This window comes from Eumetopias jubatus, unplaced genomic scaffold (assembly GCF_037043125.1).
Source record: "Eumetopias jubatus isolate StellerSeaLion01/CBP00866 unplaced genomic scaffold, mEumJub1_p1.0 scaffold_2, whole genome shotgun sequence".
In the NCBI taxonomy this organism is placed as follows: Eukaryota; Metazoa; Chordata; class Mammalia; order Carnivora; family Otariidae; genus Eumetopias; species Eumetopias jubatus.
In genome coordinates this window covers 87,614,366-87,627,969 of record NW_028274808.1, presented here as the reverse complement: position 1 = coordinate 87,627,969, position 13,604 = coordinate 87,614,366, and the positions used below count along the sequence as shown (strand labels likewise).

At 39.9% G+C, this 13,604-nt stretch overlaps 1 protein-coding gene across 1 annotated transcript in view; it reads right to left on the bottom strand.

Annotated features, from left to right (window-relative positions):
* SLC7A11 (solute carrier family 7 member 11) overlaps nucleotides 1-13,604 on the bottom strand; it is a 79,488-nt gene that overhangs the window by 13,735 nt on the left and 52,149 nt on the right. The window contains exons 7-11 of the mRNA XM_028102289.2: nucleotides 11,157-11,280; nucleotides 9,137-9,240; nucleotides 8,205-8,301; nucleotides 6,516-6,665; nucleotides 5,071-5,248 (exon numbers count right to left, since the gene is read on the bottom strand). Coding sequence (XP_027958090.1) covers nucleotides 5,071-5,248; nucleotides 6,516-6,665; nucleotides 8,205-8,301; nucleotides 9,137-9,240; nucleotides 11,157-11,280 — 653 coding nt within the window. The remainder of the gene's footprint in view (nucleotides 1-5,070; nucleotides 5,249-6,515; nucleotides 6,666-8,204; nucleotides 8,302-9,136; nucleotides 9,241-11,156; nucleotides 11,281-13,604) is intronic.

Here is a 13,604-nt window from a genome sequence, read left to right as displayed (position 1 = left end):
GATATATATGTGGAATACAAGGGAGTGCTCAAGAGTAATAACAGTCCATGTTTACAGAAAAGGGAAGTGGCAAAATTATCTGAGAAAAATAGACTGTGGAAAAGTAAGTATCAATAGTATGGGATATATGGCTTTTGTAAGCAGAGAAGGAGACAGGGCTCTCTGATAGGTTGAAACAGTAAGAGATTTTAGGCATCTGCAATGCTGGATTGCAAAGCATTGGGATTAAATTTATATCCTCTCCATCTCTTCCTCCCTGAACTAACCCCTACAATGACTGACTTGAGTGTGTGTGTGTGTGTGTGTGTGTGTGTGTGTGTGTGTGTGTGTGTGTGTGTGTGACTATTCAGGCATGTATCTCCTGAACAAAAGCCTTTTCCAAAAGTCTGTTTCTGTATTCTGGGACCCCCAGCCCTTTGCTTTCTTAGACATCTTACTTACCCATGTCACAATACTGCATCAGTTCCAGAGAAAAGGAGAGCAACTTAGAGATCTTGATGTTTTGCTCGTATGACATTCTCCTTTCTGAAACTCAATTTAGATCTTCTATTCAGCAGTACATATGGAGCCAAAGAATCTGTTTTCTGGTTCTGTGCACCCATTCTCTTCTTCCATTTTCAATCAGTCCTATTACATTCTCTCCTATGACTTTTCTATGTTCTCCCTTGGGATCCCAAGATTTGAATAATTATCATAATGGAGGTTTGGCTAGAATGACCGATCTTGGCCATGAGTAAGCTGTTGGAACTACACCAGCTTTTCCTTCTAGGTCATCTACAGCGATGGGGTCAGATAGGAGTACTCAGCAGACCCAAATAAGCCTCTGTGGAAGCTTCCTGCTCGCCCAGGAGAACTGTGGCGCATGTAGTATTCAGCTGCATCTGTGCTCATATAAGCCTTTTGACTTTGGGGATAATCAACTCCATGATACTCTTCTTTTTTACATATATAGATTTTATAGATTTTATTTATTTACTTGAGAGAGAGTGAGAGAGAGAGAGAGAGCACAAGCAGGGGAGGGGCAGAGGGCGAGCAAGAAGCAGACTCCCCAATGAGCAGGGAGCACACATGGGACTCGATACCAGGCCCCTGGGATCATGACCTGAGCTGAAGACAAGATACTTAATCAACTGAGCCACCCAGGAGCCCCTCCATGATACTATTCTTTTAAATAAAGTTGAGCCAATGAGTCTATACTTGGTGTTTTCAGTAACTGCAAGTTACAAGAGCAAAAAGCAATTGCAGTAATTTTAGTTTTACTTTTCAGTAGTAAAGTAGTTTTTGAAATCAGCTGAAACAACAACTGACCTTGCAAAATCTGATTTACCCAACCACGCTTGATACAAGCATGAGATCTATAGCCAAAGCTAAGTCTGTGAAGTATTAGCACAAAACCAATCTTCCCCACAAGTCATAATGAAAATAATAGTATGTGTTGTTTTTAAAAAGGCTGCCAAAACTTTTCACATGTATGGTCTCATTTTATCCTTACAATGAAGATGGTTTAGGCCCCTAAGAGATGTAGGCAAGCTTAACTAATTTAAAATATTGCCCTGCAGACTTCATGAAGAGCCAGCCAAACTCATTAAGGAGCTTTCGGTGAGGTATCAGAAGCTAAGTTACCAATGATCACCATAAGCAGCATAATGCTTTTAGGACCCCGGAATTGCAAAGTCATTGTCTACAGAGATGGACTATGATCATTTTGCTGGTGCTCCCCAGTATGATTCTTTGTTATCAAAGATGTTGCCTAAATGCAGCTGTCCTCCATATCTTGCTTTAGCAAGAGGGACCAGCTTCCAGTCATCCCACGCATCTCAGCTGTGACAGTCCGGCTGATAAATAGAAGCAGCCAAGCCAAAAGCTACTGAAAGCCCTGGCCAGAGCTCGCCAGGTCTAGCTACCCTCGTGTATAGTGAGTATGTCAGTGGGGTGTCTGCCCCATTTTCCTTGGGTAAGAAGCTCATGTTTCTATAAATAAATAAATAAATAAATACCCAGAAAAATTCACTACTCTGTCACAGATGGCAGAAAAATGTGTTCTGTGTATCTGACTATTCCCTTAAGAGCACATTTTCTTTTCACCCTAGGAACGCTATCAAACAAACTGTGGTTCAATACTGGCATCCTGTGGCCAGAGAAATTCATCAAATCTCTGAAAATCTCAGATCCTCAGGTTGTGAACATTCCTGGCTATCTGTACCAAGCAGCTTTTCACCATTTCCTGAAGGCTGTTCAGTCACCTCACATAGTCTGTGAAAGCACCTAAGGTAAGATGTATTGAGATCAACTATCATTTCAGAAGGCTAACCCGTTCCTGTATATCAGGGTGAAAATAAATGATAATAGAAAGTCTAGAGAATGTTACCCAACAACAACAACAACAAAAATCTGATATGAAGCTCTCCAAGTTCACACTGAGGTTTTCCCCAACAAGGAGGCAGTTGGGAAAAGAGGCAAGGTGGTGGGCAGGACTCTGCTGTTGGTGTGTCTATGTACAAGAGTTTTGTTTTGGCCAAAGGCTAGGAAACTACTTGGTATTGCAGCAATAAATATTATGAATTGTCTTTATTTTACTACAAGAATGCTGCCTAAGAGGAAAATCAAACAAAATTATGGAGGACTGTTGTTTTTTGCTACTCACTTTCAAGGCGGCTATAAAGATAAAGGGTTACAAGGCCCGCAGTTTAAAGGCAGAATTGCCATGCTCCCTGGTAAGACGTAATGGCATTTTTGAGATCCAGATAACCATTATGGGACTACCGCATCACGGCTGCTTTCACAATGGCTACACTAAATTTGGAATCCTTGGAGATGTTTGAAACATCATTAGAAACAGAAAAACAACAACAAACTTCAAAATCACATAACCATGGAAAACCATCAAAAAAAGGATCAAGTGTGAAAACTGACAAAGAAATGTTGCAAAATATGTACATGGTAGCGAGGGGAAAGGATGTTTAGAGTTGGCTGCCTCCCAGCTGCAGGAGCACAATGCCTACTACGCAGGAGAAGGCACGGAATCTGCTCTCTCATCATGCTCTGCCTCATAATCGTCCAACTCTAGGGCTACTAGCTCTCTCTTCCTCAATTCCCCTGCTTTCCCATGGCTCTCGGGGCTTTGAACTGTCTCTAGCCAGGATCTGAGACAGACACAGACCTCGCAATGATGAACGCTAATCTGTCCCAAACATTGGTAATGAGGACAGCAATCCTAAGGGTAGTTTGCTTAACAATATTCTTTTTTTTCTTTTCAGGAAAGCCTCTATTTTTATTGCCTACAACAGAGAAAGTGTAACTAAAAATACTCTGCAGAAAACGAGTGTGATCTAACAGGAAATAGAGATTAAATACTCTGCCAGACAATCAGTGTGCCCGTGTTAGCCTTAAGGAACCCAACTTTTAGAGTAATGCCTCTTCAGGGAGTAAGTGTTGCTGGCTAGAAAAAAAATTCAGCTACAAATCGTAGCATAAGGTCTAAAGATACCAAATACCAATTAAAAGCTAATAAAGAGTAGTAGCAAAAGCCTATTTGAAATGGCTGACTTCTAAATGAGTTTGTGTAGCACACTGGAGAGCCAATATGTATACATATTTCGGGCTTTTTTGTTTTTTAGTTTTAGTAACACTGACATTATTTATTAACCATTTTACCGGAAATATCAGAAATCTCCCTGAACTTCTTACTGGGCCTTTAAAAATTAATTATGGTTAAAGAAGTAAATTAAAATGAAGGACAAGAACAATAGCTGTTTTCTAAACTCACTAAACTCACCAAACTCACCAGCAAGAACATGGCTGTTCCTCTGGCTACAGGTTTTTACTTTGCTCTTGTCCCCCAAGCACCTACTGGAGAAAGAGCATGGACTTTGAAGTGCAGCAGATGTGGGTTCAAATCCTAGCTCAATGGTTTAAGATCTGTACACTCAAAGATAAATCCTCTATCTGCCTCAATCCTGGTTTCCCACCGGGTATGGGAATAACAAACATTATGTCTCACAGGGAGCTTGTGGAAGATGGAATGAGATGATGTGTGTGGGGAAAGGCCTCACCCAGCTGAGCCCCTGACAAAGGGGTAGGCTCCCCACAGAGGCTGCTCCTAAGTACCCTTCCTACCTACTCATAGCCTATATTGCCTCTTTCCCCAACTTACCTCGTCACCAAGCCCTTTGAGTTTTTCCTCTTTAACAGCTTTCATTTTCTCTTGGACCCTGCCAGTATTGTCCATGTTCAGACTCTTCTTAATCCTTGTACGGGTTACTGTGGTAACTACCAATCCTGAGTCTCTTCAGCCTCGACCCTCTCTAATCTATTCGCACTATACCCAGGATGATTTTTATGAAATACAACACTACTTGAGTTTGAATTCTAGCTGGTCTACCTAATATCTGCATGACTTGAAACAAGTCACATGAATTCTTCCACAGTATAACGCAAAATCTATAAAATGGGGATGAGAACTTTTCCTACCTCAGAAGGCTGTTATACAGATTTAAATAAGGTCATATATGGGCTAACACACGGAAATCACACAGTAAATATGAGTTGTTATTCTTCTCTTCATTGTTCTTGCTGTTCTTATGACCCTTCTGTGAATTGCCATGCCTATTAAATAGGGTTGTGTCATAATCGTGATATTTAGGACCTTTGTGGGTCTCTATCTCACTCCCTACCAAATCTCATGTCACTCAGCAAGTAGCATGTTATGATATAGAATCAATAAACTGAGTCCAACCCAGAATAAAAAATAATTAGGTCAGTAAGGGATTCAGGAAAGCAGTTAGGTTATTTATAGAACTGCTGATAAAATTCTATCTAAAAAAAATAACTATTCTCTTAAGAAGTGATTAGAGCAGCTCAAGCTAAATATCCTGAAAGGATTGAGTGGCTGTACCCTAAACATCCTTCCTGCTTTTTCTTCTCCTAGTTCTAATTAAAATGCAATAATGTATTTAAACTAGCAATTGTCTTACTTATATTCTTAAACTTTAAGGGGTGTGGGTGTACAAATAGATGGGTTTTCCACAACATGGTCCCTCAAGAGGTCCTGAAACTTTGCAAAAGTCTTACCTGACAGTCTTCTAAACCACTTGGGTTTCTTGTCCCATATGATAAAGAGATAGTATGCAGGAACCCCAGTCAGAGTAATGATGAAGCCAATCCCTGTACTAAATGGGTCCGAATACAGGGAAAGGGCAACCATGAAGAAACACGTGAAGGAAAACAATGCTGGGATGAACAGCGGCACCTGGAACACAGCACAGGGAAAAGAAAAAAAAATCACTTCAAACAGTTCCAGAGACAGAAGATGGGTTCAAGAGGAGCACATCAGTCATAGGATCGGATGATCCCCACTGGTCATGTGAGCAGGTGACCGGCACCATCCTACCTTTACCTTAACAGCAAGTTTGATAGGGCGCAGAGAATGTAGCAAACACACTCCCTTAAATTAAAAAAAAAAAAAAAATCTTTGAATAGAATAAAACCTGAGGATAAATAAGTGTGTTTCATTAGAGATGTTTTGTTTGAATGGTTGGACTAGATAAGTACCATTATGATTTACGTTTTTGATTTTAAAAGGTTGGCTCTGATAATTGTGACTAGAATCTGCTTTAATGTAGAGTCAAGAGCAACGGCTGCTTGTTACATGTTAAAGTCTTTCAGTGCATATTGATTTTCTGTTGGAGATTCACAATAAGAACTGACAGGAATAAAACAGACCAATTCCTATTCAACCGCTAATAAAGATGTTGCTAGCATTAGGCAATGGATGTAATTAGAAACAAATTCTGACAACATGACTGACAACATTATCTGTGTTATTTTTTAAAAGCAAATAAATAGTGAGGTCAAATCAATCCATGAACATTCACAGCTAAAGGAGATGAGAAATAGATTCGTCAGCCCTCCCAAAAGGAAATGCTTGGTTATAGTAAAAGGTATTCTCTTAAGTGATACATTCATACATATACCTTCACTTTCCCCATGTGTGTACACTTTTATTCCTTCTAGAACATATAATGTAAAAAAAGAGCAATGTCACAAGTCGTCAGATTTAAGAATACTTAAAACGACTGTTTTGTAAAGCAGCATCCTTTGTAGAGTTTCAATTAGTGACAATTCCACATATATCTGCCTCCCTCTTTCTCAGCATGGCTATCCACAATTACTCAGCATAAAGATACAAGTATCCCATACTTTGAACACATCAGGTCATTAGACACATCCAAGAAATAGCAACATAACAAATACCTTATATATATATATATCTATATATCTACCCCTTTTCAGAGATGTGACATACAAAGTTGGGTACATCACATAAACGACTTGATGAATTATTTTTCCAAGCTAACATAAATTCAACATGAAGGCACTAACCTGCAAGAGTTAAACATTTTATTCCAGAGGATGCTGCCCCCCCGCCCAAGCTCCTCATCATCAGGTTATGATAAAGGGAGGACTAGGTATTAGAAGAAAGATTTATGTAAACCCATCAAGATTACTGAGGTTACCTTGAAAGGACGATGCATATCTGGGCGTTTGTATCGAAGATAAATCAGCCCAGCAACCGCCAGCCCAATAAAAAGCCACCTGGCAAAACTGAGGAAATTCAAAAGGCTGTAGAGGTCCCCAGAGAAGAGCATTATCATCGTCAAAGGGTACTAGGGTGAAGGGGGAGAGAAACCTCGCTCAGTGAGTTCAAAGAGAGCACAGGTGATAACAAACAATAACATCACTACACATTATGATTACCTTTTTCATATGATTATTTATACTGATAAACGACCACAGTGATTAAAACCTATATTCAACTAACTTCTTATCTATATTCTGCTCTTATACCCCATTACGCACCAGTAACAGCGTGAGAAGATCATCACCATTACCACTTAATCAGACGGAATGTTATATGGAAGTGTAGTTCTTAGTTGTTTTTTCATTTGAGAGAAGAGAACGTGTTTTCCAAGAGTAGAACACAGGATCGTCAATGACTTAAACTTAAAGACCCAGAGACTGAGATGGTTAGCAAATAACTAATACTAAAAATCAAAAGTGTACCCAATTAGAAAATTCGCAGAGCACTCTGTAAATGGTTTCTGACAAGCCCTTGGCTATGCACACACGTGAAACACAGCCACTTCGAGGTGACTCCGCCGACTCCTGAATGCAAAATATTGACCTTTCCTTCCTCCACACTTACTCTCCCCCTGCGCTTGCCATGTGTGACCCTCAAGACCACAGAAAAGAATGAAGCACAGAGGTCAGCATAGCAAGTCTCTGCAGCTGCACACGCCAAGGACAGCACGACTGATAGCAGAGGCTTAAAATGGAAGCCCTCTCCTCCGAGTAATACATCCTGTTCCCACGAGTGAGTGACGGTTTAACTTCCAGATTCCACACAGAGAGTACAGAGTATGCATACTTTACAAAGAGATTTCAAAGGAAACATTCTGAAACAAATTAAATACATGAAACAAAATGTCCAATGTATTCTATGGTGCTCCTGACAGCAGATTCCACTTGACAAAAATGTTACAAAAATAGTAGGTAAAAACAAATATAACATTGCCAATGGGTATTATAAAGGACTTTTGCACCTTATGCAGTTTTTTGTATCCCACGCTTCACAAACACTTTGCATTAAGAATTTTACAACTCAAATTTCAGTTTTGGTGCTTTTATTTCTTCCCTATAGAGTTGGTCTCAGATAGCTCACTTTTAATCACAGAATTACTGCACTGTCTAGGACTTCATGAGATTTTTTTCTATTAGTTTTGTATGCATTTCACTATAAGGGGCCTACGATACTATAATGTACACCTAGGTGTTTCTGGACTGTGGCTTTTAGCTCCACTTTCAGTTCGCAGAATTGGGACTTGTTGCTCTACATCCTTTTCTGTGAGGCTCTGTGTCAGTGACAGAAGCCAAGGTAGTCATTTCCCTCAGAGCTCGCAAATTTCTACAAAGGTGAAAAAGAAGTGATGTGCTTATTGCCCCATAGCATCAAATATGCATCGGAAATACTGAACAAAGGGAAGCGATGGAAAATATCCTGCCTCCCAAACTCCAAGATACACACAGAGAGAGCCAATCCAGCAATGAATGAGAAAGTAAAGCCCTATCTAAAGTCTGCTTCGAAATCCTCTTTGCTAACTGGTTATTCAAACTTATATGCAGGTATACTTTTTAATATGCATTACCAAAACAATAACTGCTGGCAGAGGGGTGTGCTTGCGGACATGAATCATGGAGAGGAGTTCTGGAAGGTGACCCTCTCGAGACGCAACATAGAATAACCTGATGGGAGAAAAACGTGGCTGGCATTGACTGTACAATTGATCATTTCAAAAGAGAAAAATCCAGAAATCTAAGAGAAAACTTGCATCTAACTCCATACCAAACGGTTTGGCTTTTCTTAGGTGGATTACTTCAGTTTCACTGTTCAGGTAAGGCAGAGAATCATCAAGAGAAATCTGACTTCAAATTTTATAAAATCTGCCAATAATTTCTCTTATTCTTTGAGGAGACACAATAGCAACATCCGGTTCAGCATGGCTCTCCCTACATAGGAATAGTTCTAGATTCCTAGTATTGTATGTGTGCTGTCCATCCAATCCAGCCCAACATACACACACATGCACAGGTACGCGCACACACAGACATGCCCATGTACACGCGTAACATTTACATTTTTCTGATTGGATCTTAATCTCATGTTAAAATAAAAGGGGTTTTTGTATCAAACAAAACAAAAGGGATACGGGTGGTAGGGTGGTGATTTCTGGTGTCTCTTACTTTACTTTTTTTCTTGTCACCTTTAGAGAAACAAAAGATTTTATCACCAGAAATAAAATGCTGTTGTTAGACTCTGTAGACATACTATTAAAAAAAAAAAAAAAAAAAAAAAAAAGGCTCCATGCCCGGCTTCAGTGTAGGCTATGAGTAGACAAGCAGTGCCCTCTAATGGGCAGAATGAGACATGCTGTTGATACTTGGACAAAGATTTCAATCTTAATGTCTCTTTAAAAACAACAGCTTTGGAGGCACTATTTCTTTTCTTTTTAAACCTACCCTTATCACATCCAATCTCAAAAACAGAAATGCATTTCTGGAAATGCTTGAACTCACTCACCTGGAGACAGCAAACACACCACCATTCATGGAGCCAAAGCAGGAGAGGGCAACGAAGATCGGAACTGCTAATGAGAAATTTCCCAGTAGCCGCTCAGAAAAGGTCTAGTGAAAGACAGAATGAAGCAAATTAATGCTCTGCCAGAAAGTGAAATAAAATGAAGCAATTTAGTCCAAACTCGCTCTATGACTTTCTTTTAGCCTGCTGATACGTGTATGTTTTATAATCTTTCTTTTTGGTTAGGGTCAGACTAACTTCTTAGACAATAATCAAAAGCAAGTACCATGGCATTGCTTGTTGCAAAACTATGGGCAAAGGTCTAAACAAGCACCTTCTCTCTACTTTCAAAAATCAACGATCCATTTATGGAATCTTTATCAACTGTGATATCTATCGTCTCTGATTCTGGTAGGTAGAAAAAGCTCAATTCAGAAGTTCTCCTATTGGAAACAGAAAGCCTTCTGTAAAATGCCTTCCCTTTAGCCTGGAAAGCCATATTTTGACAGCGAAGTACAAAGGTACACCGAGAAGTATCACCCATACTTGTTTCATATACCAGTCCTTCTGTTATGACACAGAAGTACAGTGAGATATAACTGATGACTTAATCATTTATATCGCATATACGAGCAGTTCTGAAAATCTTTTGCCTCAAATAATCACATTAGCTGAATGTCTGTTTATTGAGTCGCTCCCTCCCTCTCAGGTATCTGCCAATTCCTTCTGTGGTTTTCTATAAAAAGGCTAGAATGCAAATACAATGAGAAAATCCAGCCACAGAAAATATGAAAGATAAATGACAAAACTTCTGAAATTTCCTTTTATGCCATGGCACAGGCAACACTGCAAATTTCCATGAAGGATGTATTAAACACACACACACACACACACACACACACACACACACACAAAACAACTGTGTGAGGTTCCTTAGTTGTCCTTGATGCAGCTGGTGCTGTGTAATTAATAGACCACATTATACTCAAAGAGTAAGTGGTGCCCTTTGTCTAGTAAGACAAGATAGCTGACCCAACCTCAGTAAGCTCTGGACACTTGGTTGTCTGGTAGGACTTACAGCAGCGGCAAAGTCTTTTTTTTTTTTTTTTAATACAGTGAACACGTACATAGGTTCACATGAAATGAGATAATTTGTTCCCTGTGGATGTTGCCTATATGAGGTAATAGCGACTATTTTAAAAGGAACTGACATCTAGTGATGGGAAGTTACTTTTTCACCTTTCATTGTTATGAGGTCATGAATAAATGCCCCCTTACCAGCTAAGTTTTTATACAAAATAAAAGTCTGTGTCACAGAATAACAGGCCCATAACCTGACCTTTGAGAGCAAAGATGGTCCTGAAGTCAAATAAATTTTGGAAAATGCTGTAAAATTATGAGTATCCACTTCTTAGGGAGCTAAAATGTACATTAGCATCTTCAATATTCTGAGAAGTGCTGTAGCAATGACATCTGTTTAACTTTGAATAACAGCATTTCTAAAAATTAGTAATATCCTATTACTGGTATTCAAAAGGATATACTAGAACAAACAACTATATATGGTCATCCCTTGGAAATTCTCAAGTGGTACTTTGGGAAAAAGATTTTCAGTTAGCATCTGAAAAGTTTACAAACAGGAAAGAGTACAGAATAAATTACAATTTGCATACCAAAAAATACATTCATTTAAATTCAGTAACTGCCCACCTATCCTGAAAGTCACGTTGGGAGAATACTATCTTCTGTTCAACATGCACACATGGAAATGTGTTTTCAAGCATGAATATGGGGAAATGTTTTACACGAAATGAACAATGCAGAGAAATCATATAGGACTTTGGCTGTATCAGTTAAATGGAGTATGCTAAGGTGTGTTCTAAAATTTTTAAATGCTCATAATTATTCAGGTCAAGAAATGATCACTGAATTTCAAAACACTTTCTGCTGGAGGGAACTACTGTGAAATTGCATCAACTCATTAACCTAAATTCAAATTGGCCTTTTCTCAACTTGGACTTACCACCGCCACCGCATTTGACAGCAACAGCTCCTCGGCACTAATGGTCGTAAAGTAGGCCACATTTGTTAGCACATAGCCAACGGTGACGACGGCCATGGAGATACAAATGGCAAGGGGGACGGTTCTGAAATGCACAAAGGAATTGCTTATTAGTCAGCATTGTTAGTCATTCTCTGAAAGCAAAGACCGTACGACAACAGGCTAATTCAAACAAAGAATAAAATAGTATGTATGATAATTATAGGCTCTGTTGGGCATGTATATTTTATCAGGGTGAAGCACTACAGAGTCCTTTGTAATTTAATAAGGTCCATGGGAGCAGAGACTTCATTGTCTTGTCTACTGCTCTACCCCCAGAACATGTGGGTCCATCCCATTCTTGGAATCCATAAATGCTACAGCAGTGTTTCTCACACGTGACCATGCATCAGCTAGAAGACTTGTTGAAACACGGTTTGCTGATCCCATCTCAGAGTTTCTGATTCAGTAGGCCTTGCGTTTCTAACAAGTTCCTGGGTGATTGTGCTGCTGCTGGCCAGGGGACCACACTTTGAGAACCATGGGCCTATATACCTTTCGAATACTAATTTACTGCCTCGACACCTTTCCAATACTAGGCCCCAGGAAGGTCTTTCACATTCAGCTTTTCCCCTTCAGTAGCTTCCCGTATCAGCAAATAAGTTGTACGCTTTTGGATGAGTGAGAGCAAGATATATCTACCATTCTAAATGATAGTAATGATAATTTTATATATAACACAAAAAGCACAGAAGTGCTCGCAATAATGACTTTGCACTGCCCTGCTGTGAGTTCAAAGGAAGCTCAAGATCGTGAGTTTCTATTAAAGCAACAGTGCAGATAATCCCATGAAATTAGAGGTGACATGCTGAGAAGTACATATGACCAGACCGTGCTGACACTCTGCGGCATCCACAAGTACCCGGCACAAATGCAATGTTATGTCTTCATTTAATGCACCGGGAAAGCCAGGAGTTACTGACCCTAATAATTTGATTCCGTGTTACCGATACACATTACTTGCTTAACATAATCGCCTCTTCAGACTCTTTCCAGTTCAAGCAACTTAAACCTTCAGCTCCCTGCACAAAGGCTGATGGGTTTTTTAGCCACACAGCTTATCAGCCCTCATGGAGCCTTAACCCTGCTGGGTGCCACTAATGAAGACCTCAATATAATTTCTTCCAAGATGAAAATACAGTTCAGAGCTGGGAGAGGAAAAAAATTTTAAAAGAGGCACAGCCTGCCTCACTCCCCAAGCTGGGTATGTTTAGCACACAAAGTCCCAGCTCATTAGGCTGAACAGCACTATCCCCTGTTGAGAACGGGCAAACCTAGCCAGTCAGCAACTGCCATTCATTATGCTGCTTGGAGCCTGACACTTCCCCTGATCCCCAAAGCCTTAAGCCTTGATGGGGAAACACACTGACCTCTAAATCCTGGCATCCTAATATAAAAGTAGCAGATGTTCCCCTTCCCCAGTGTGAACAGGGTCCTGTGGAATTTTCTGTTAACACGATAACATGCATTGCTAGCTGTGATTGATAAATGCTAAATTTAAGCGGAGGAAATCACTGGGCCAATTAAATACAAAGGAGTGAGAGGCATAAGGCACATTAAAGATGAATTCTGTTTCTCTGAAAGAAAGACGAGATGTAAATGCAAAGGGCTAAGAAGGCAAACTTGAAGGTATATGTGCAGCTTTTCAACCACTCACTTGTATTATTTTAAACTTGAATCTTTTCTGTTTTTACAGCATCCCAAATGGTGTGTTAAGCTCCTTCTCTGGAGGAGAGAAGCAGGGAGGGAGAGGGGGAGAGAGAGAGAGAGACTCTCTATTCCTTGCAAGGATTGGATTAAGAAGTGTAAAGTTTCTGTTAATAAAAACTGAGGTGACATTGTTAAATGCAGTGAAGCAGCTAACCTGTCCAGGACAGGTAGCCCTGTCACATTGTGTGGCACTGCAAAATAGCAGGGACAAGTCAGTCTGAAACGTGGGCTGTGGCCCTCCCAGCATAGAATCTCTCCTCTGCTCGGCTCTTCCAAGGCAACCTCCCCGCTTCCTGCTTTGACATTATCGTATGTCTGAGGGAAGTATTCTAAACTGATTTTAGCAGAAAGAATCCTAAAAAATCCAACTTTTTTTTCTCTGCTTGTCAATGACAAAAACTATAGCAATAGCTGCTGCCGTTTACTTGGTGGCTGTTACGTGCCGGGTATTTTATTAGGTACTTTACATATTTGCCTCATTTTATCTTCGGAAAATCCTGTGAGTTAGGAGCATCATCACCATTTTATATGTGAGGAAATGAAGTCTTAGAGAGTCTAAATAACTGTTTAAGGATTCCCAACTGGTAAATGGGAACCCAGAAATCGGCTGATCGATCCTTGCTGAAGTCACAGCATTTTAACCACGAAAGTGTACTATTC